Source organism: Corylus avellana, chromosome 2 (assembly GCF_965113065.1).
Source record: "Corylus avellana chromosome 2, dhCorAvel1.hap1.2, whole genome shotgun sequence".
Taxonomy (NCBI): Eukaryota; Viridiplantae; Streptophyta; class Magnoliopsida; order Fagales; family Betulaceae; genus Corylus; species Corylus avellana.
Genome location: NC_142491.1, coordinates 15,839,270 through 15,859,075, shown reverse-complemented (window position 1 = coordinate 15,859,075; position 19,806 = coordinate 15,839,270). Strand labels below are relative to the sequence as shown.

General features: G+C 36.6%; 1 protein-coding gene and 2 pseudogenes across 3 annotated transcripts; all 3 read left to right on the top strand.

Annotated features, from left to right (window-relative positions):
* Window positions 1-6,786: 6,786 nt before the first annotated feature.
* On the top strand, window positions 6,787-8,992 carry LOC132167798 (protein JINGUBANG pseudogene; annotated as a pseudogene).
* A 2,287-nt stretch (window positions 8,993-11,279) lies between these two features.
* LOC148587411 (serine/threonine-protein kinase ZRK1 pseudogene) lies at window positions 11,280-12,531 on the top strand (annotated as a pseudogene).
* A 188-nt stretch (window positions 12,532-12,719) lies between these two features.
* Window positions 12,720-18,345, top strand: LOC148587410 (serine/threonine-protein kinase ZRK1-like). Of its 3 annotated transcripts, XM_088513651.1 has the most exons (4): window positions 12,788-13,494; window positions 15,122-15,136; window positions 15,813-15,833; window positions 17,981-18,345. In XM_088513651.1, the coding sequence occupies exons 1-4, from the start codon at window positions 12,816-12,818 to the stop codon at window positions 18,286-18,288; spliced, it is 1,023 nt and encodes a 340-aa protein (XP_088369777.1). In that variant the 5' UTR covers window positions 12,788-12,815; the 3' UTR covers window positions 18,289-18,345. The 3 variants fall into 3 exon arrangements, with proteins under 3 accessions (XP_088369776.1, XP_088369775.1, XP_088369777.1); XM_088513650.1 differs by lacking the exon at window positions 15,122-15,136 and having other exon boundaries at window positions 12,720-13,475; window positions 15,774-15,833; window positions 17,968-18,345; XM_088513649.1 differs by lacking the exons at window positions 15,122-15,136; window positions 15,813-15,833 and having other exon boundaries at window positions 12,720-13,466; window positions 17,893-18,345.
* The last annotated feature ends 1,461 nt before the right edge of the window (window positions 18,346-19,806 follow it).

Sequence of the window (19,806 nt, the reverse complement as noted above, 5' to 3'; positions counted from 1 at the left end):
AAGTCTCGAGTAGAGCTAATTAAGTTTGATATCCCATGCCATCATTCATAATAGAGCAACAGCTGTATCGAGGCTTGCCTCAGCTGGTCAACCCTATATATTCTCTATTACTATTTCCTACATACTTCTCCTTGCAATTGATACGTGTTAACTCACAACACAATCTCTCAAGATTTTTTGCACAAGATTTTGCTTTCGTGGCACATATTTGAAAAGTGATATTTCAATTGCAATAAACAAAGAGATTCGATTATTTCTATTTAATATTTTAACTGGAGTAAAATTCTGTTTGGTGGCCGGGAAACGTGACTGATAATCAGTGAACGTACAAGCAGCTCCCCTTATTCAATTTTTCTTGCACATGTAATCCTAATCTTTAATTAAAAGATATAGCGTGAGAGTTTTGTTCAACAATATGGGGACGTGTTTGATGATTAGCAACCAATAAGTCCTAAAGCTATATATATTAATAAAGACCACTACTACTCTTCCTACGTACGCTTTTTGTATTATGTGGAAGAGCATCGTGGTTACACTTGCCCAAATTCTGCTACATAATTTACATTATTTATTGCATATATAATATCTAATTTTATGTATATATCGTGTCATGGGATTGTGTTTCATGATCACGGGACAACCCTCTAATTAACCAAAACCATGGATTTAATAAGGCAACGTGGCTTTTACATATTCTTAAGGAAAAAAAAAATATATATTTTTTTTATTATTAGCAAATTATACGAAATGCATCAAAGGATATATTTGTGTTTTTTTACTTATTCTAATGAATTTTTAATCACTTTTTAAATTACTTCAAAGAATTATTTGCAACTCAGATCAATAATTTTACATTTTTACTATTCTAAATATATATTATTATTAATAGGGAAAATTACACTTTACCCCCCAAGTTTTGAGCGATTTTCAACTCGACTAGCAATGTTTCAATTTTTGCAATGCACCTTTCTAAACTTGTAAATTTTTTTCAATTCAACTAATTTCATCCAAAAATTTCCATATTGCCCATAATTTTTTTACTTTTTTATTTTTTTATAAAAAAAGAAGAAAAAAAATTTGGGTTGCAAAAATGGCCAGATGGCCAAAGGGGTGGCTACGGCCACCCCCAAATATATATATATATATATATATATATATATATATATATATATATATATTTTAATTTTTTTATAAGAAGTAAAAATAAATAAATTATGAGCAATATGAGAATTTTTGGATGAAATTGGTCTAATTGAAAAAAATTTGCAAGGTTGGAGATGTATTGCAAAAATTAAAACATTGGTGATCGAATTGAAAATCGCTTCAAACTTTAGGGGTGGTAAAGTGTTCCCAATATTAATAATATGTCATCAAGTGTTTCCCCAAATTCTGGTTCCTTTTGCTAACTAGCAGGTTGAATTCCATAGTTGTAATTAATGATTTTTTTTTTTTTTCTTCTTCTTCTTTCTCGTTGGTCAAAAGCAGTTTTGTACGTATACCTTTTTACATCTAAATTAAACAGCGCAGCAAAAAGGGGAACACGTCTTACATTATATATGTTTACTTTTAATTAAAATAACATTATCAATTAGCTTCCCATTTCTTGGTGCCCAACGTTGTCAACTAGTTGTTGGTTGAATAAAATACAATTAGTCATTAATATATTACTGAGAAAAAAAAAAATAGACCTAATTAGCTAGCATAAAGTTTACGACAGAATAGACACTTTCAAGAACCATACAACCACTGACACTTAACACATAGAATTTGTAATTAACAAAACATATATATATATATATATGATTGATATTTTAGGTTAAAAGGAAAGAGATCGAGCAGATTGGGGTGCACCAAGTCAACTTGTCTATAAAGAAGTTGTTCAAACATACAAGAAAACTCGTACGAAAGATTTTGTAAAATACTTGAATAGTTCTTACCTACCAGCAGTTACATACATTGAATCTTCCCTAGCTAGCTATATCATTCCCTTCTTTTTCCACGGAGACCAACTTTGTGTGCATTAGATAATAATAAATTCAATATGTTGGTGACGCATTGAGTATGTTATGCTTGTATCACCTCATCCATCTGCCGACTATATTCACCACAAACCCAACAAGATGATGATCTCCATATATTGCAATATTTTATATATGGGGGAAATTTGATTATTGCAAGACTACTCTCCATGTCTCTCTATCTATAGAAGTGACATTTCACTGATTTGATTGAAGCAATTATCAAGTGTACTTTATATCCCACGATTCGGAAGTATCACAAGTTTCATTTTTTTTAGCGGCAATAGATCATTATCTTCTCTGTAACATTGTAAGGTCCGCGTTAATTGTCTTGTTGTATTCTATATATTACTAGCTAGGTCTAGGTTCGTTGGCCTCTATATGTACGTACGTCTTTCTTGTACAATTTTCTGCGTTTTGTTTTTACATTGGCTAAATTAAAAATCAATGTATATATATATTTGGGGGGATAAAAATCAATTTTTGAAGGCTTATTTTATAAAAAATACATATAAATTTAAAAAGAAAAAACAAAATAAAACAAAAATAAAAATTGTGGACCCTTATGCCTTGGGAGGCCCCAAGCCCTCTCTCCCAAGGCATAAAGTAGTTCCGCCCTTGATTGACCCATCGATTTAAGTACACGCAGTCGCAAAACATAACATTAAATCCCTTCCTTTAGCATATCAATAATGACCCTCGCAATCCTAACATGAGGTGATCACCTATCGAAGTTACAGGGCCTAAGAAACGCAGCAATAAAAAAGCATTCAATGAAGGTGAGTCACGTGGCTAACGGTTACAATAAATCTTATATAAAAGGCAACAAACTCCAAATAAAAAGATGACTCTCATCTCTTCCTCTTAGACACTAATTTTTTTTTTTTTTTAAGTAATATATATTGTCTTAAGCATTGAAACTATTTCTCACTTCTTATCTCAACAAACGCTTTGGTTAATTTTTTTTTTCTTCTTTACAGATACTTTTGACATTGCTCGATCAACCGTTTATCAAACAAAAATCTTTATAGAGGCTAACTCAACTAATCTAAGTATCTAACAATAATGTGAGGCCTATAAAATCTAAATTTCTCTCAATTTGTAAAACCCTATAGCCTATAGGCTATATACGTACCATTTAAAGCATACAACCGCCCAAAAGGTACAAATTGAATACCAACATCGTAAGTTTTTTGTAACCGCAAAATTCCAAGTGGTGGACCCCGCTGGATAGAGAGAGGAGCCCATACAGAAAGGCCAAGTGTCAGCCATGCCAACAAAATAGTTTCAAGCATGATTGATTGAAGAGCTCATCCCTCTTCATCTTTATGCTTCGTGACCTTTAGTTTGCTATCGTGTCACCTAATAATTGGTGGGCACTAATCTAACTTGGATAACGTGGCGAAATGGCGATATCTTGGAGCGGTTTGGGAGGAAAACTGTTACGTGGCTGCTGGTCCCGTACGTTAATTCGCCTTGGTCGCTGTCATGGCGTCTTAAGTCTCACCAACAATGTCATTGGACATTGTTGGTGGCGGCCAAAACCATTGACATTTGTGTCAGAAACAGTGTAAAGCGCGCAATCTCGGCTATGGCGCGCCACGGACTTGAAGACCTTGAATGTGGTTCAAACGATTCAGCCCAACATGAACCATATGGTTCAAATGACTAGCGACCAAATAATGTTATGTTTGTCATGTCAGAATTTATTCAGAAACGTTCAGAAACGTGTTTTTGTTTGATGAATGTTAAATCGTCACATGATTTAAAAAGTTTAAATTTATATAAGGAGATAAATTTAATAATGCAATTAATATTTTAATAATAAATTTAATTTTTTAAAAAATTCACACATCCTAACAAAATATAATCTTTATCAGCAAAACTTATTATTATTATTATTATTATTATTATTTGGCAATAATAATAATAATAATAATTATTATTATTATTATTATTATTATTGGACAGATATTTGATGATGCATGTGATAAGACCTAACCCGACATAAAACTTGCTTGAAGGGAAAAAAGTCATGCATAGAATGGACATTGATATTGCATATATACTTCCTGCATGAGTCATGAAAACGACGCCACTTAAGATGTACGAAAATGAATTTCATAATTATTACCTGATGATATATTATAATCCGGAAAAGCTTAAATATTCAACCATATATTTTGGATATACATGAACTGCTTTTCTTTCTGTAATTAAATTCCGCCAAAAATCGTACACAATGTCAACGCTCGTGTCGTCGTTGCATGATCGAAGGGAGGAGGCAAATAATTAAGGCATGGCAACCTTTTTGTTGACCTATTGGAACAAGCGGCTGATAATTGGGATATTGATGGTTTACTTATATAAATATTATATAAGTTAGGGCAAAGAGTCTAATCTCGTAGGCACCAACCAAATCAATAATACCGTCCGGATGGGAATACGATCTTAATTTTGTTTTGTTGTTTCTAATTATCGTGTTTATATATGATATCATATAATTTAAAAAATTTAAATGACAGAGCAATATATTTATTTTTGTGAAATTTTATATAAATCATTATTTTTATTTCAAATAAAATTGAGAAAATCTTCGTGGATCCTTCTTGATGTCCTAGTTAGCATTCATATAAAGTGTTGTCTTCATTTGATTTATTGCTATCGTAACTCGTAAGGAATGAATTTACTGCATGTCAGATGATAAGGCCATGGTGGCCTTATCATGGAGTGCCAGCATGACAAGTTAAATGACGGGCATGTTAATCTATGATGGCTAGTGGGGTATAATCTAAAAACTTTTTCCATTAATAAAGTGTCTCTTTGTTATTTTATCTCACTAGAAAGTTTTTATCTTTTTTTTTTTTTTTTTTTTCAGAATTTTGCCATAAATTGAGAAACATAGTGGTATATATTAATGAGTAATGGTACAAGTTTCTCTTATATTTTATTTGAGTTCCCTTAAGAATGATGTGATTATTAAAATCACCATTAAGTTTGTGATTGATCATTATTGAATTTTGATCAAATGATGGTTTTAATAGCCACATTATATATTCTTGAAAGGACTAAGAAGAACACAAGAAGAATTTCTAGAATTACTCATGCATATATCAATCGATCATGTGGAGAACCTTGTAAATTGTTAAACTTTCCAAGTAAATTTCAGAAAGATAACTGAAATAGTTTCTATGCAATCTTTCCATATGCATGCACTTAATTGGTTTTGAATCATAATGCCTTAATATTGTATTTGTTAGCATAAGCAACCAAAAGGGCAGGTGGCCGGCCGGCAATTAATTTCAAGTTTACAACTCTAGCTAGTGACCTTTCGAATGTAGCAAGTATCAATATTAATATTAAAAGCTTTTTCAATACAAAATATCACTTTGTTATTTTTCTCTAACAAGAAAATAGAATTTCGAATTTTTGCCATTAATTAAGAAAGAGAGTGATATCTATATATAAAGAATTATGGAAATTGTTAAACTTTGCGAGTAAAATTTAATAAAGATAATTTTTTTTTTTTTTTTTAAAGATAAAAATAGAAATAACTGAAAATAGTGTTTGTACCATTTTGCACTTCTTCCATAATTAATCTGCAATTCTATATAGACCTCCCATTTAATGATCCAAAATAAAATTATAAACATAAATATATTGGAAAGCTCATTTTCTCACTATATATGTCAATGGTCTATGATTGGCATTTTAGTTTAGCAACAAGTAACAATCATTATAAAATAGATAGTGTATGTTGAAATACTCGGGCTCTATATATAACGTGCTGAGATTGATAGGATTAGTCAGTACTGAAAAACCAAAACAACGACTACATGTTAACTACATGTATAAGGTTTACATTATAACACAAATGCAACAACTTGATGTTTTATAAACTAATTAAACAAAATCAGCTCACCAACTTTTGAACTTCAGTCCCGTTTAGTCATTTCGAAAAGTTAATCACATTGCTTATTGATGATGGACTGTTTGTACTTATCAAAGTAAAAGCATTTTCATTACCATTTTGCCCCATGTAATTACTGAACCTATTAGTAATATCAACCCATCCTAAATAGTCGCCTCCGGTTTGATGTTTTTTTCCTTCTTGTATTGGTGTTTCTTGTTTTCCATCATTTGTCTATTTGATCGGAAAAAGAAAAATGAACACAATCAAATAATGTCCAATTCCCCCTAACGTGTCAGTATATACTCTACTACCTACTAATAAAAAGGTAGAAAAATTACCATTATAATGTGAAAAATGAATAAAAAGGAAGGAGTAACAAAACAAATTCAAATAGAACAAGCAACCAAACGCATACATGCTTTATACAATGGTCATGAAACTACGTCGTCTTTGCTGTCAAAAGCAACGTCATTTCTGACCAACACAAAGTCAATCTCTCTTTCTTCTAGTAGAAAGGAAAGGTCAAACGCCGAGTCTGAAAACGCTTCGTCACGTTCTAATCCTGTCTTCCTTACATTACAACTCCTAAACGGCAAAACCGGTTTCCCAGAATAGCGTTTAGCGTGTGGAGCTGAAACGCCGCAAAAAGAGACAACAAAAAACGAGTATTCCTTTCTTTCAGCTCCATACAATAATATATATTATATAGCCATTTTAGGCTTTTCCCATAAGTACCGGCACCCCCGGTTTTCCGGTTCGAAACGATCACGTCTCCTTGCACCACGTGTCACCAACCCACACCCACCACTGGTCGACCCCTCCTATTTATATATAACCCCGACCATCCTCACAGCCTTTGATAAGTTTCTCATAATTTTTCTTCAAAACTTTCCTTCAAAATCTACGATTCAACAAACACCCCCTCAATTTTTCTCTTTCTTTCTCTCCAAGTTTCTTTTTCTCTTCATTGCTGGTTATAATGACAAACGACAGGGGAGGTACCGTGGTGTTGGAGCAGAGCGGTAGTCTGAGGCGACCTAAATTCGGAGCTCTATTACATTCCGATCCGGGTATGCCTTCCACGAACAACCACAACGACGAAAGCTACTCGAGCAGCCATCGACATAGCATTGCTTACGATTACCAACACCGCCATAGCAGCGGTTCGGCTGCGATGAGCCCCGGAAACTTCGAGACTAGTAGTGCTGCAGCCTCACCGTACGCCATGTCTCCGTGGAACCAATCCTCTCCGTACGCGCAATCTCCGTGGATAACATCTTCGCCGTTCAACCCATTCGATGAGGGTACTCATCGAAACGGCCTCATCGGCTCGCTGGTACGCGAGGAGGGTCATATATATTCTTTAGCGGTTTCCGGGGATTTGTTGTACACGGGTTCGGATAGTAAGAACATACGCGTTTGGAAGAATCTCAAGGAGTTCTCCGGGTTTAAATCCAATAGTGGGTTGGTCAAAGCCATTATTATATGCGGCGACAGGACTTTCACCGGCCACCAAGACGGCAAAATCCGGATCTGGAAGGTTTCCCACGCTAACAATTTCAAACGTAATGGAAGCTTGCCCACCTTCAAAGACTTCCTCAAGAGCTCCGTCAACCCAAAAAACTACGTGGAAGCCAGACGACACCGGAGCGTCGTTCGTATCAAACATTTCGACGCCGTTTCGTGCATGAGCTTGAACGAAGAGCTGGGGTTGTTGTACTCCGGCTCCTGGGACAAGACCATGAAGGTGTGGCGCATCGCGAACTCCAAGTGCTTGGAGTCCATTACAGCCCACGACGACGCCGTAAACGCCGTCGTTGCGGGATTCGATTCCTTGGTCTTCACAGGGTCGGCGGACGGAACGGTCAAAGTTTGGCGGAGAGAGCTGCAAGGGAAAGGAACGAAACATTTCTTGGTCCAGGTATTGTTGAAGCAAGAAAACGCGGTGACCGCTTTGGCCGTGAACCAATCGGGCAACGTGGTGTACTGTGGGTCGTCGGATGGGATGGTGAACTATTGGGAACGTGAAAAGCACTTGTCCCACGGCGGGGTCCTGCGGGGCCACAAGCTGGCGGTGCTGTGCTTGGCGACGGGAGGGAATCTGGTGTTCAGTGGGTCCGCAGATAAGAATATATGCGTGTGGAGGAGGGAGGAGGAGGGCGGGGCCCACGTCTGCCTTTCGGTCCTGACTGGCCACACCGGGCCCGTCAAATGCCTGGCCGTTGAGGAAGATCAGGACTCTGGTGATACAGGTGATCAACGGTGGATAGTGTACAGCGGGAGCTTGGACAGGTCCGTGAAGGTCTGGCGCGTGTCTCAGCACGCTCCGGATCTGAGGCAGATGAGGATTGCGGAGCACGCGAGTAATGGGAAGCCTGCAGGCGCAGTGAGAGGGAGCCAGAACAGGAGGCAGCATAGCCATCAAAGCTAAAAAAAAATAAAAAATAAAAAATAAAAAAGGACAGAGAGAGATTTACATAATAAAAGAAAGTGAAAGCTGGCGCTCCTTGAATGGACTGTGACGTTCACGCGAGTCACAGATGGTGGTCCTCCGAATAAAAGGCGGACGGTGATAGATGAGGAGTAACGTGTGAGCACAGCGATTATATATAGTACTGGTTATGCAATGTCTTCTTCAGCTTTCATATATATGCGCAGTTGCATCAGAAGAAACGAGTTGAAGAAGAAACGTCAAGAAGCTTGCGCTTTGCGACAAGAAGATTTGCCTTGCCAGATGGGTCTCTCATTACTTTCACAATTTTGGGTTCAGAGAATAGGGTCAAAACAAAGTGATAATTTAAGCAACTAAATTGTCTGTTATATATATATATGATGCCATTATAGAAGAACAAAGGAGTTTTCTTTGGCGCTTCTGTTGATGAGTAGTAGCATTTTGTGTCAAGTCTGGAATGTCTTCCATATATGAGTATAGGGGTTCCGAATTGAAAGAACAAAGAAGATCGAGTGGATGTAAATATTTTAGTTTCTTCATTTTTCTCTTTAGTCATGTATCAAACTTGACAAGTATACAAGTAATAAGAATGCTAATTTAGATCTTAAATAAAAGTGATAGTAGTTTTAAATATTTTGTGGTATTTTTTCCATGTTGTTAAAAAGTAAAAAAGCAAACTCAGCAGCATTATCTTTGTTTGGTTTTCATCTGCAAAGCATAAACTTGCTGCATACCTCGACACAACTCTAGTAGTGGAACGACACTCCGTATAATCTAGTCAGCACAGCTTTTTTCATTCAAAAAAAAAAAAAAAAATACAGGAAAGAAAACAAAGAAAGAAAAACTAAGGAGATCGAGGAAGATCTGGAGTAGTTAATTGAGAGAATATGAGAAAATACACTTTATTCCCTGACCTATTTATCTATTTGCACTTTTAACTCCAATGTTTAAAAAGTGACACTTTACTCTTTCAAATTTCTAAATTGTTGCAATTTGACCATTTTGATTTTTTTTCCTAAAATGTCCCCATCCCAAGTTAAAAAAAAAAAAAATTAAAAAATTAAGAGGTGAATGGTCTGGGCTAGCCGAAGCCAACCCTAGGCCCAACTGGGGTGGCCTGCCACCTCCTTAATTTTTAACTTTTTAATTTATAATTTTTTTTTTCTAACTTAGGATGAGGGCATTTTGGGAAAAAAAGAAGAAGTTAAAATGGTCGAATTACAACAATTTAAAAGTTTGGGAGATAGAATGTTACTTTTTAAACATTAAAGTTAAAAGTGCAAATAAGTGAATAATTCAAAAGATAAAATGTATTTTTCCCGAGAGAATATTATAAAACACAAACAAAACTTAGATTAGATAATACTGCATGTAAACCGTGACAATAAATTGCTGCATCCATTTTCAATACGACACATTGCTTTAACAAGCATGGACCAACCCAAATTACCACAAGGAGTCTTCCTATTTACGCCCCATGCCAGATGGTCTATCATGAGCAACTACAACCCACGTTTCAGTCGTGTTATAAATAGGGCATAGTAGCACACTTAATAAAGTACCTTCGTAGGCTCGTAGGCCTAGCGTGGAAAACGAACTTGGCGTGAATTTTGGATCTGTGCTTGTTTTGAATTGAAGTAAAATGTGTATGAAAAAGGATTGGAGTCTGGAAAATTATTGGTGATTGGGTAAATATGTGGTGGCTATTTTGTTGTTCCCAAGTCTTACTTGTTTGTCATGGAATTAATGTATTATGCATACACCAGGATCTACCAACTACACCTCAATTGGATACGTCTGTAAGTTTGTTAAAATGTTTTAGAAATTTTTTTTGTTGTTTTTAAGTTTTATAAGTGTTTTGTGTTGCTTGTTAATGTTTTTGAAAAAAAAAAAAAAATAACAAAACCATTAGTAAACATGTCTGACCCATTTTCTCAGCATTTTGAAATTCATACTCATTCATTTTTGCTTGTACATCTCAAGTTTGGAAGATGAGAGTTGCATTATAGTTAAATTGTAGAACAATCAGAATTGAATATTTCGGATCTTAACGGAAATGACTTAGAACCTGTTTGAGATTGTATTTGAGAAATAAAACTTTTAAGTCAAAAAGAGCTTTTAGGCAAAAGCTTCATTTTTAAGTTTTTGTCAAAAGTGTGTTTTGAGCCTTTGGCTATTTTTAAGCTTTTTGAACAATTAAAAATGCTTTTAATTTTTTTTTTTTTTTTTCCAAACGAGTACTTTTTTCTTCAAACAGATTTTTTGAATATTAAAAACACCTTTAGGCTCATCAAACGCAATCCCAAACAGATCTTTAGTAGTTTCATAACATTTAGGCCTTGATTAAAAGAAAAGGCACATTTAGGCTCATCAAACGCAATCCCAAACAGATCTTTAGCAGTTTCATAGCATTTAGACCTTGATTAAAAGAAAAAGGAAAAAAAAAAAGAAAAAGAAAAAGAAAAAAAATACAAAAATCAAAAGCGACTATGATAGAAAAATGCGATGGGTAGAGGTTTGTGTGTCCGTTGAGATAAGCTAAGGGCCCACAATGGGCTGCTTACAGGCCTGGGCTGGAAAAGGGTTGTAGAGTAGCTTTGACTGGGACAAGCCTACGGGTTTCTTGTGCTATACTCACCCAACATGTGCTAAACGAGTTTAATATGACTCGGACTCTGTGAGTCTGACTCCAACTTTCCACGAAATTTCCATATACCTTTGTGGAGAAGATAGGGAGCATTTGTCCAAAAAAGGGAAACAGATTGAATTGACGAGGAAGGCTGCGCTTGGTTTTGACCAAATCAACCTTTGATCGGTTCAATATCCAGTGTGACCCCCAAATCAAATTTCCACGAAATTTCCGTTTACTTTCGTGGAGACACAAAGAGAAATGGGATAAAAGTTTGGCCACTTGGAAGCTCTGTAGAGTGAGGAGAGAGAGAGAGAGAAGGGAAGCATGCTGCAGAAGAAGAAGCTGGTAGCTGCTCTTGTAGATCGTGGCCGGAAAAAGAGAGAGAAAGAGAGAGCATTTCTAGAGAATGGAGGGCTTGTATTGGAGAAGCTGGTTTCCTCTTGTAATGGCAGGCCTATTCCGATCCGTACCTTCTCCTATGAATGGGTTATGTCGGCAACCAGTAAGTATGATGATAGCCTTATTATCCGCAGAGAGTGGATGTATACATTTTACAAGGGTTCTTTTGAAGGCCGAAATGTTTCGATTAGAAGTTATTCTCCTAATTATATTTATAATGAAAAGAGCATGGACTTTGCGCTAACGGACATAGGTATGTCTGCAAAGATGAGTGCTCACAAAAACATTCTAAAAATAATTGGATGCTGTCTAGATACTTCCGTTCCGACTTTAGTGTATGAATATGCTGAAAATGGGGTCCTTGCTCGCCGAATTTTTATATCCCTACGACAAGGCACATCCATTGAGTGGCAGAGCAGGTTAAAGATTGCGAGAGAGACTGCTCATGCAATTGCATATCTCCACACTGCATTCTCAAGACCCATCATTCATATGGGTGTAAAACTCGCAAATATTTTCTTAGACCAGTATGATGTTCCCAAACTCACACATTTTACATTTTTTGTTTCAATTCCCGAGGGTGAAACTCATGTGGTACTTGATGAGCTGTGTGGGACTACTGGTTTCTTATGCCCTCATGTTATGCGTACACGGACAGTAACAGAGAAAACTGATGTTTATAGCTTTGGTATTGTTCTATTACAACTTTTAAGTGGACTAGATAATCCTAGTCTATACACATTAGTTTGTGAAAGCAGTGAGAACTGGGTGGATTATTTTAGAAACGGTGCTATGGATGAGATTGGGGATCCTGCAATCCTTGCAGAGGGAGGAGGAGCTGGGATAGAGCAGCAATTGCAAGCTATGTTGCAGCTTGCTCTCACATGCCTAGAAGACAATCCAGAGATAAGGCCGACGATGGTAGATGTCACAAAAGAACTTAGGCGGATTGAGAGATTAGTCGCATGATTATTTTCTCACTTGGCTCATCTAAGTTCTTATGTGCTCAGATCGTGGGTCAATTTAAATCATGATTTTATGCTTTATTTGGAGCCTCGTTTTGCTTGAAATCTGAGTCTGTGTGCTCCTTATATTTTTGTTCTGAGTTGAATCTATAAATAGCTGTGGGTTATTCTGTTTTGTAATTTTCAACTATCTATGTGTTTGTTTATTAATAAATTTCCTCAAGTTGGAAGCTTTTATTTATTTGTTTACATTGAATTTCTTTCATTGAGGAAACGAAAAAGAAAATAGCATCGACGAGGAAGACTGCGCTTACCTTTCTTTCGTGGCAACTAGGGAAAATGAAGGCCGAAAGGGTATTGAAGTTTGGCCATTTCCAAGCCTTGCAGTTGCAAAGTGGGGAGACAGAGAAATTAAGCCTTTTGTAGAGAAGGAAGCATGCTGCAGAAGAAGCTGGTTGCTGCTCTTGTAGATCGTGGCTGGAAGAAGAGAGAGAAAAAGAGAGCATTTATAGAGAATGGAGGGCTTGTATTGGAGAAGTTGGTTGCCTCTTGTAATGGCAGGCCTATTCCCATCCATACCTTCTCCTATAAAGAGCTCATCTCCGCGACGAATAACTTTGATCATCGCCTTATTCTATGTAACCACCAAGTTCTGTATAACTTTTACAAGGGTTCTTTTGAAGGCCGAAATATTTCCGTTAGGAGTTATTACGATCCGAGGATGCTGCAGTTTGCCCTAACCGATATAGGTATTTCTGCAAAGACTAGCGCTCACGCAAATATTCTAAAACTAATAGGATGCTGTTTGGAGACTTCAATTTTGACTTTAGTGTATGAATATGTTCAAAATGGAGGCCTTGCCGATCAAATTTTTATCTCTCGGGGACAAGGTACACCCATGATGTGGCATAGCAGGTTAAAGATTGCGAGACAAATTGCTCATGTAATTGCATATCTCCACACGACATTCTTTAGACCTATCATCCATTTGAGTATAAAACTGGAAAATATTTTCTTAGACCAGCATGATGTTCCCAAACTCACGGATTTTCCATTCTCCATTTCAATTCCCGTGGGTGAAACTCACGTGGAACTTGTTAGAGATAATGCAAAATGTGTTCCTATCACTTAGCTTGTTTGTTGAGTAGTGGGTTAGTAGTTCCTATTTAATAGCTTGTTATTTGTTTCAGCATTATCTTAATTATATGCACGTTGAGTCCTTAAGTCTAGGAGTTTAGTTACTTAGTGCTCCATGTTATTCTAGTAGTAGTTAAAGTGGATACTTGTTTTTAGGAGTAAGTGGTTTAATTGTAGTCTATTTAAATGTTTTACATTAATGAATTATTACATCAGTTTTATCCAGAATATATCTTTGTTTTACCTCTCTCATCCTAACAGTTGTAGAGAGAAAACTATTTCTTGTGCATCTATCTTTTTTTATTTCCAACATCTGGTATCGGAGCTAGATTCATGGCAACCAACAGTGTTAACCCTTCACAGCCATCACTCCCACTCTTTCAAGGAGCTGGGTATGACATTTGGAGTACAAAGATGAAGACTCTCTTTATTTCCCAAGACCTATGGGATTTAGTAGAGAAAGGTTATTCAAAAACTAGTATTTCCGTAGACACACTCAAAGAGCTTCGGAAGAAAGATGCCAAGGTGTTGTTTTTCATTCAACAAGCTGTGGTTGAATCCATCTTTCCTCGAATTGCTGCTGTAACAAAGTCGAAGGACGCTTAGGATGCATTACAGAATGGGTATCAAGGTAATGCCAAGGTATTGACCATCAAACTTCAAACTCTTCGTAGAAATTTTGAAAGTTCGATGATGAAAGAAGGTGAGTCTATGCATGATTATTTCTCTAATATGCTAGACGTTGTGAATCAAATCAGAAAATTTGGTGAAAATTTATCTGATCAAAAAGTTGTTGAAAAAATCTTGAGAAGTATGCCTAAGAAGTATGATCATGTGGTGGCTGCTATAGAAGAATGTAAGGATTTAAGTGTGCTAACGGTTGATGAATTATTTGGTTCATTGCAATCTCATGAAGACAGGATGAAAAGATATGAAGAAAATTCTATAGAAAATGCATTTCATACAAAATTGTAGTTTTCTAAATGCAAAACAAATGGTGGCAGTAGTGAATTTGCAAGCAAGGGTTCAACCACAAGAGGGCGTGGAGGCCATTTCTTTCGTGGAAGAAGAGGTGGACAAGGTGGTGGACGTTCAAGTAACAACTACCACTATCACAATGGAAGAAAAACTGGTGATGAAGGTGAAAATTCTTACCATAAGCCTCAATGTTATTATTGTAAGAATTATGGCCACATAGAGAGGTATTGTAGGCTCAAAGAAAAACAAGCAAACTTTGCTGAGGAAAAAGAGAAAGATTAAATAGAAAGTTTGTTTCTTGCTTGTTATTCTGCTAAAGAAGGTACACCAAATGTTTGGTATATGGATAGTAGGTGCAGTAATCACATGACAGCCAATTTAGAAGACTTCACTAACTTGGACAAATCTATTACAAGCAAAGTGAAGATGGGTGATGGAACCATGGTTGAAGCACATGGCAAAAGTAATAGAAAGCTGAACTCAAGTGGAATGGACAACATATACAATGTTTTATATGTTCCTGATTTAGATACAAATTTGTTAAGTGTGGGGCAATTTTTAGAAGAAGGTTATTGTCTTGTTTTTGAAGATTTATCATGCTATGTGTATAAAGACAAAACCAAGCAGCATTTGTTAGTCCATGTCCCTATGGCTAAGAACAAAATTTTTTCTCTTAATATTGCTGGGGAAAAACAAGCACTTAAGGCTTCATTTTTAGATGATAATTGGTTGTGGCATCATAGATATAAACATCTAAATTTTAGAAGCTTGAAGTTTTTGGGTGAAAATAATTTGGTGGATGGTTTGCCTTCAATTCAACATGTTGATGCTTTGTGTGAAAGTTGTATATTTGAAAAGCATCATTGCAATGTTTTTCCTAAGGGGGAAGCAAGAAGGGCCTCAAAACAAATTGAATTGGTGCATGCAAACGTTTGTGGGCCTATGCGTACTCCCTCACTTAACAACAGAAAGTATTTTATTGTCATTGTGGATGATTATAGTAGGATGACTTGGGTGTATTTTGCTAAGGAAAAATCTGAAGTTTTTTCAATTTTCAAGAAGTTCAAGAATCAAGTTGAGAAACAGAGTGGTAACACTTTGAAGATTTTGCGAACTGATCGTGGTGATGAGTTTCTCTCCAAGGAGTTTGACAATTTTTGTGAAGATTTTGGCATTTTCAGGCAATTGACAGCTAGTTACACCCCTCAACAAAATGGGGTTGCGGAGAGGAAAAATAGAAGCATTGTGGAAATGGCTAAAAGCATGCTTAAAGCCAAAGGAATTCCAAACAGTTTTTGGGCTGAAGCTGTTCATACAGCTGCCTATCTACTTAATCGAAGTCCTACATCGGCATTGCAACACCAAACTCCTTTTGAAGCATGGCATGGTTGGAGACCCAAGGTAACTCATTTTAAGATTTTTGGTTGCATTGCCTATGTTCATGTTCCTTCTCAAAAGAGGCATAAACTTGAAAATAATAGTGTGAAGTGCATATTTATGGGTTATAGCATGGAGACTAAAGGATATCGGTGTTATGACCCTCTCACAAAAAAATACTAATTGTTAGTCGTGATGTTTTGTTTGATGAGAAAAATGCTTGGAATTGGAATAAGCAACAACATTTTCCTTTGACAATCCAAGAGGGTGATAACTTGGTGGATGAGATAGTGGAGCATGAAGGTGAAAGCTGCCCATCTAATCCTTCAAGTCCTTTCACACCTAGAAACAACCCATCTAGCTCATCAAGTTCTTCATCTTTCTCTTCCCCTGAATCACCACCGAGAAAAGTGAAGGACTTGAGAGAGATATATGAGCAAGGTGAAAGATGTCATTTTGCACAGGTTAATGAGCCAAGGAACTTTCTAGAAGCTGTTCAAAACAAAGAATGGTGTGTTGCTATGGATGAAGAAATTAAAACTTTAGAGAAAAACAAGACATGTGAGCTTGTGGATTTGCCACATGGAAGAGAAGTTGTTGGGTTGAAGTGGATCTACAAGATTAAATACAGATCATATGGCACAATTCAGAAGTACAAGGCTCGACTAGTTACAAAAGGTTACATGCAGCATGAAGGTATTGATTTTGAAAAAAAATTTGCTCCCGTAGCTAGATTTGATACCATTCGAACTGTTATAGCTGTAGCTGCAAACCATAAATGGAGTGTTTGTCAATTTGATGTCAAATCAGCATTTTTAAATGGTGTTTTAGATGAAGAAGTGTTTGTGCAACAACCACAAGATTATGAGGTGGAAGGTAAGGAGATGAAAGTGTATCGGTTAACAAAGGCGCTTTATGGCCTCAAGCAAGCACCAAGAGCTTAGTATGATCGAATTAATGGTCATTTTGAGCAACATGGGTACCAAAGGAGTGAGAGTGAGCCAACCTTGTATGTCAAAACAAGAAGGGCTAGTGAGGTACTTATTGTGTGTCTTTATATAGATGGTCTTATTTACACCGGTAATTGTGCTGTTTTGTTGGAGGAATTCAAAAGAATTATGATAAGTGAGTTTGAACTGACAGATCTTGGCTTAATGAGTTATTTTCTTGGGTTGGAAGTGAAGCAATGTGATGAAGGAATTTATATGTCTCAAAAGAAGTATGCAAGTGATCTTCTTGGGAAGCTTGGAATGCATGATTGCAACCCAATGAAGACCCCTATGAATACCAATCAGAAATTCAGTTTGAATGATGGAGAAGAAAAGGTTGATGCTGGTGATTATCGAAGTTTGGTAGGAAGTTTGTTGTATTTAACAAATAGCAGGCCAGATATAATGTAAGCTACAAGTTTTTTGTCAAGATTCATGCAAAGTCCAATCAAGCTTCATTATGGTGCTGCCAAAAGGGTGCTGAGATATGTAAAGGGGACGTGCTCCTACGGCCTTTTGTATACTAATGCTAACAATTTGAAATTGTGTAGTTTTTCCGTTAGTGATTGGGCAGGTTCATTGGATGACCGTAGAAGTACGACAAGGTACGTCTTCAATCTTGGTTCAGGAGCAATTGCATGGAGTTCAAAAAAGCAACCATCTACTGCATTGTCATCTTCTGAAGCTGAGTATATTGCTGTAACCTCGACAGCTTGTCAAGCTGTTTGGTTAAGGAGAATATTAGAAGACATGAAGCAACATCAACAGGAAGCTACAATTATTCATTGTGACAACCAGTCCACCATTGCAATGACAAGGAACCCAATGTATCACAACCGTACAAGACATATAGAGACAAGGCATCATTTTATCAGAAAATTGGTTAGCAAAGGAAGCATCAAGATTGTATACCGTGCTACAAATGAGCAACTTGCGGATACATTCACAAAGCCCGTTCCTTCAGATAAATTCTTTTATTTTAGAGAATTGTTAGGAGTTGTAAACATTATGCATTAAAGGGGAGTGTTAGAGATAATGCAAAATGTGTTCCTATTACTTGATAGGCTGCATGGGAATATGTGTTTTCTGCGCCGTAGCTTTATGCAGCGTACATGGATAGTAACAGAGAAAAATGAAGTCCATAGCTTTGGTGTGGTTCTATTAGAGCTTTTAAGTGGACAAGATTGTGGCGCTCTATGGACACAATTTGCTGGAACAAATGACTGGATAGATTATTTTAGAAACGGTGCTATGGATGAGATTAGGGATCCTGCAATTCTGGAAGAGGGAGGAGAAGCTAGTGTGGAGCAACAATTGCAAGCTGTGCTGCACCTTGCTCTCACATGCATAGAGGACGATCCCGAGATGAGGCCAACGATGATGAGTGTTACAAAAGAACTCAGGCGAATTGAGAGATTCCGCGCATGATTATTTTCTCTCTTGGCCCATCTAAGTTCTTATACTCCAATCATGGGTCAATCTATATTATGATTCGCAGCCTTGTTTCGCTCGAGTCTGTGCACTCTTTCAATTTTGATTCTTAGTTGAATCTATCAATAGCTGTGGGTTGATTCTATTTTGTAATTTTCAACTGTACGTCTATGTGCTTTTTATAAATATCTTCAAGTTGTAAGCTTTTATTTTATTTTATTTTGGTTTTACATCAAATTTCTTTCTCTATTTTAGGCTCCTGAGGACTTTTCAGCCCCTTTTTTTCCCTGGTTATTGTAGATCTCTTGAGGTGATGATGAACATGTAGTGGGCTGCTTTTTGTGAGTTGAGGTAGGCTGAGTGCCCATAATGAAGCCCACGGGTTTGTTGTGCTGCGTACGTCCAGCCACGCGGACAAGTGAGAACCGCGAAGATTCGCAAGAGTTTCCATTTTCACTTTCTGGACTATAAAACTGAAGGGATCCAGCTCTCCAGCATGTGTTAAACGACTACGATTTCAGGCTTTCAGCTCCAACCAACGTACACTTCAATATTTAAAACAAACAAATACAAAGTCAACCTCTGAACCCCTGACCGCACGGACGACAGCTCGGTTCCTCTGCATGCGTGTGTATATACATGGATCAGGATCCCCGGTGAGATCCTACACTTAAATAGTTAAATTACATTAATTTTACTGAATTTGACAAGGTTTTAGGATTTACTTGTCTCGGGTACGTGACACTTTGTAATTTTTTTCTCTTCGAATGACCAAATTTTAGTGAAAGTATGTTATTTTTCACCATATTTTTGCATTGCGAATTAATAAAGTTGAGTTTTTTAATCTTGAGCGTTTTCAAGAATTAGCTTAATTGGCTAGGACTACGAAGGTCACTAGTTCGAATTCCATTATCTTCTTTTATGCAGACATATTAAAAAAACAAAAAAAAAAAAAAGTTTTTCACCATGAGCCTCGCCCTAATTCCCAGTAAATAAAGTGGGTGTACGTTAAAGTGAATAAATGTTGAGTTGTTAAAATGATAAATGTTGATAATTCGAACCTTTAATTTAAAAATAATTAGTAAGATTAAAAATAATCAGTATAATTTTTTTTTTTTTTTTTGTGAAAAATCCTACATTTTCCAAATTACGATATAAAAAAAAAAAAAAAAACCTCATCGATGTGATGTACGATTCGAAGAAGCAGTGATTGCTCCAACATTTTGCTACATCGTGCTGCAGAGAATATGAGCCCCCAGTGGCGTGACTGGGTCTTCTCATTTTCGCATTGCGAAAATTTCCTCCTTCAGAGTCTCTCCACTCGATTCCTGGAATTTTCTCAGGACGCGTAGAGACAAATTTCAATGGAAAAGTCATACTCTCTCTGCCTGAACTTTCTTTTACTTGGTTCCCCTCTCCCGTCTCCGTCGTCGAAGTAATCGGATATGCTTCATGGGTTTGTGAAATTGGAACTAGTTGTTCCTTTTTGTGTCTGAACTTGGATCAACAACAATG